Below are 4,628 nucleotides of genomic sequence, written 5' to 3'. Positions count from 1 at the left end.
TCGACAAAAAAACAAGTGAAAATTAAAAATAAAACACAATACAGACAAGGGGCTGAAGCCCCACTCACGGTCAAACCGATCCTGATGGCAACAGAGTCCTATGTTTTTTCCCAAATCCCTAAATAGTAGATGTAAATAGTGACGACACTAGCCAATTTTTTGAATGTTGGATTGAGCCCTCCACAAAGTTTCTTAAGCCCTTTTTTTTGTATTATATATAAATATATTAGTTTTGGGCTAAAAGTAATTCCGTATTTCCCGCTCTTTTTGGACTAAATTTGAAAAATTAGTTATTTTGGAAAAAAAAAAAATTCCATTATTAAATTTTTTGAAAAAAAATTTCAAAAATTATATTTCATAGATTAATTTTTTTTTTGAATAATTCATTTCAAATATTACATTTTTTGAAAAACAATATCAAAAATTAAATTTTCTAGTAAAAAGCAAGAATTGTTTAATTCCGTGAGAGTTAGGGCCTCTCTAGCCCCCCCTGCAGACACCCCTGTTCTTGCTCTTGATATTTCAAGTAATGCATTATACAAAAATATTTTTTTTTTAAATAACCCTAATACTTTTTAACTATTTTTCTATTCAATTCCGTCGCCATACGCAGGTACTATAATAAGTCCAGATTTATCTCCATCCATAATTATTCAATTGGAGTCTTAATTAACTCTGCATTTCCAGAACGTTGCTATAGGATGATTGGTGGGGTTTTAGTAGTATAGTCAAAGCAATCTAGATCCTTGTAGAGAAGAGCCTTTTAGAATTAGGATGGGTTTATTTCTGCCAAACCAATAGTTTTCTAAAAAAGATATGTACAACCAAATATCTTAAGGATAGGCAGAGTCTAATGTGTGAGACAAGCTGGAAAAGGAATATGAGAGAGTATGCATACTTGTAAAAAAAAATACGAGATTGGACAAGATCGATACATACTGAAGTTGTCTCCTAAACAGGGTTTTTTTTTTTATTTTTCAAAGAAGTAATAAATATTTTTAATATGCATGAGGAAAAAATACCCTAGTATAAAGTCTAACCAGGAGAGTGTATCCGTATGAATAAGTTACACTTAGGAATTGTTGAGGAGTTTTAAGTAGGGTTTTGTTAGCCCTTAGATATTCGGTCCAGTCCATCAAAGGACTCAGTGCTCACGGCATGGAACGAACGAAGAGATTCTTTTAATTCCAGAACAATAGTCATAATTAAATTTCAACCGAATTGAGTCTTCTTTTTTATATGATGTAATGGGGGTAAATGTATTTAATTGCCTTATATGGTTCGAACTACTAAGTACATCAGACTGATTCGAACATTAAAAAAATAGATGAAACCGTTGCAATTTACTCAGCACCTCCTCTTTACTTCTAATTTCTATACGTTTTTCATTTACATACTTTTTTTATTGAAGGCAGAATAAATCATTAAAGAGGTATTGTCAAAAGGTTCTCAAAAAATTGAAGGAGTTATTGCTGTAAGATGTACCCATTAATATTACAATACTTTGTCAACACATAAAAAAAAAACCTATGTATTTCGTTGTAAGCTGTTGATGACCTCGCCTCAACTGCTACGTCATGGCTACTTTAAAATATAGTTTCATTGGAAAATACACGAACGAAGAAATAAGTTTCCTAAAGGATAGAAATGCAATTTCTTGTCGATCCTTTGTCGTATATTGGCTATTTCATTAACTCTATGAAGACATTTTGCAAATCATATTCAAATAAAAATATACATCTACGCTTTTAATAAAATCTTACGAAGCAATATGAAGTATCGAATAAAATAATAAAATAGTTAGAAGTTGGTGTGATTGACTTATTTGGCTAAATACCAGATGATTTTAAGTCTACTTCTTTTTGATAAAAGGTTGCGTGATACAATAATGTTGTGTAATTAAAAGGGAGAAATCATGCGTGATAAATCAGTGCGTTAGCACTTCAGTGAACCTTACTCCTCACCTACAAAACAGTACCTTCAAAACCAAGTGTCTTACTGTCTTAGGCGTTTGTGTGAATTCTTTTTCTGTTGCAATACTGAAGAACAACAACCCCATAAAAATAGAAAGGTTGCGTGATTTTTAACTATTATGCATTTATGATTTATATATATTTTTTTATAGTTATTTTAATAGCCTACGTGCAATAAAAAAAACCCTGGCTTAATAGTCCATTTTGGTCGAACGAACAAGAATAAAATGCCTTAGGAATGGATGAGGATTTAGGGCATTAGGAATCCATAGAGAAATTCGTGTGAATTAGGGGTGAAGTAAGTAGTTTATTATTTATGTGCTATCAAACCGTTAATTAAGGTTTTTGTAGTTTTAAGTACCTCTGGCTAAAAAATAGGAGTTTAAAATGAAGTAGAAGATTGGATATAAAATAAGGTATATATTTGAAATCTTTGCGTATATCTGGATATAAAAAGTAATAATTAATGATTTGTAGAGTAAAACTTAGGCAAAAGGGTAACATTGAATAAGGATAAACAAAAAAAAATCAATACTTGTTGATGAGTAATAATTATTTAACAGAATGAATATTTAACTTTTTAATTTTCGTTTCCTACAAGAAACAATTTGATATTTCTATTTTTCACTGCATTGTAATTTTGTAATCTGCATTTCCAGTTGGCTCAATAGTTGGTAGTATTGTGTATGATATCATTGTTATTGCAAATGGATGAGGAACTAAGAACCATGTTAAGAATGGCTGGATCCGTGCCAAAAGCCGCCAAATGAACACAAGAGAGTCCATCCCTTGTTCTAATATGAGGATTACTACCGTACTGTAAAAGTAACCGCACTAAAGATGAATCCTGAGAGAGTATTGCACTATGAAGAGCCGTATAGCCGGAGGATATATCAAAGGCATTGATAGAGATGTTTTCAGAGTGAATAGAAAGGAATTCTTGAACAAGGGGGGAGGCCTTTGAATCCCGAATGAGTTTGAGAAACTCTGTTTGTCGTTCGCTCAGCCTCTCTCCAACTGGAGGCAGAGAAGGAGAAAGAGAAGGATCAGAGAGGATGGTGCATGGAGAGAGAGGCTGAAGCCTCTCTTCGTAAATGTTGGCAAAGCGTGGTTTTTTGTTGACATAGGGATTGGAGGATCGGGAGGAACGAGAGTGAGGTCGGGTCATTTTGTACTTTGACTGGGGTTCTTCTTCCGGTATTGATTCTGGAGATGAGGGTAAAGAATTAGATTCTTGGAGGCTTTTTTTATCTTCTTCGAGAGAGAAGGAGTCTTCTTCTTCGTCTTCGTCGTGTTCGGAGAAGGCGGGAGAGTAAGGGAAATAATTGTTTTGTGGGAAAAGGACACGGGTGCACATATTCAATAACTAGTCAATGGTTTTTAGGATATTTATATACACAGATAATGTGTGTGTGTGTGTGTGCGAACTGAGTCGAGACCTTTGGTGAACTGAAATCCATGAGAAAAAAAATACAGAATATATTTCGTTAAAAGAAAGAAAAATAATATATATATTCTTGGGCGTGTGATAGTGGATATAAACCATTCTAACACGCCCGTGAGAATTTTTCCACTTCTTCTTTAGGTGTTGTAACTAATAAAAATAACAAGAATTTCATAGAAGGAAAATAAGAAATAAAAAAAAATGACTTCTAAATTTAAAAAAAAAAACTCCCTCAATTTTTGTATTTTAAGAAGTTGCAAAAAGAAAGAACTTTTAAGAAAATATTTTACAGACATTTAATTCATATATATTTTCGTCAGTACACAATTATTTTCTCTTTAACAAAAAAATAAAGTATATATATATTAGAGCAGTTTTTCTCAAATTGTTTTGAGCTGAACCCTTAAAATATGTTGCCATACAATGTGCAACCCCTATTTTAATTTACATATATTGACAAATATATTATCAGGGATATATGTAAATCTTGGAAACATTTCTTTACTATCCATTCTCTCTTTTTGCGGTTAATAAAGTCAAAATTGAGACTCAGAAACAAATAACCTTACAGGCTCTTGATTTGCAAATAGGCTTATAAACGAATCAAGGTCTTAATGTGACGGATGTACACTGAGAAAAGCAAGTCTACTCTAGGTTTAATCATGGACACAACAAAGAAGGGCTTTTCATATAAATCATTTGAGCCAAATGGTATAAGTATGTAAATCTAAAGCTGATTTATCCAGCAGTGAATCCTCATTTAACACAGAAATCCAGGATTCGTCAAGTGTTTGAGAGTCAAAATCTATTTTTAATGTTTGATCACGAATGTTTGATTAGCGTATCTTCCATATCAGGCGATTATCTCTAGAGATACTTACTAGGGGCGGATCTAGTTATGTTTTTATTGAGCACTATCTTCTAGGAAATACTTTTTAAAATGATCCAAAATCGACTTATAAAAAAGTATATACGTCAATTTAAATTATATTCATATTTGTTTGAAATCATCTAGTGACACCTTCGTTGTGTCCTACGACCCCCACAGGGGTCGCAAACCTCACTTTCAGAACAATTCTATTAAAGCTGTGTTTTGTAAGACGTTGTTTGGGACTGATAAATAAAATTCATGATCAGTTAAGTCCACGTTCGGTCCAGTTCGGTCCTGCATATCAGTCTTAAAACTTTTAAAGTTCGTTCCTTGACAGTCT

General features: G+C 32.6%; 1 protein-coding gene across 1 annotated transcript; it reads right to left on the bottom strand.

The window, feature by feature from the left end:
- Nucleotides 1–2,373: 2,373 nt before the first annotated feature.
- On the bottom strand, nt 2,374–3,422 carry LOC121126295 (uncharacterized). Its single transcript, XM_040721633.2, has one exon. The coding sequence runs from the start codon at nt 3,328–3,330 to the stop codon at nt 2,638–2,640; it is 693 nt and encodes a 230-aa protein (XP_040577567.1). The 5' UTR covers nt 3,331–3,422; the 3' UTR covers nt 2,374–2,637.
- Between the last annotated feature and the right edge of the window lie 1,206 nt (nt 3,423–4,628).

The sequence above is a fragment of the Lepeophtheirus salmonis genome, chromosome 11 (assembly GCF_016086655.4).
Source record: "Lepeophtheirus salmonis chromosome 11, UVic_Lsal_1.4, whole genome shotgun sequence".
NCBI classification, from domain to species: Eukaryota; Metazoa; Arthropoda; class Copepoda; order Siphonostomatoida; family Caligidae; genus Lepeophtheirus; species Lepeophtheirus salmonis.
This window is presented reverse-complemented; position numbering and strand designations above follow the sequence as displayed.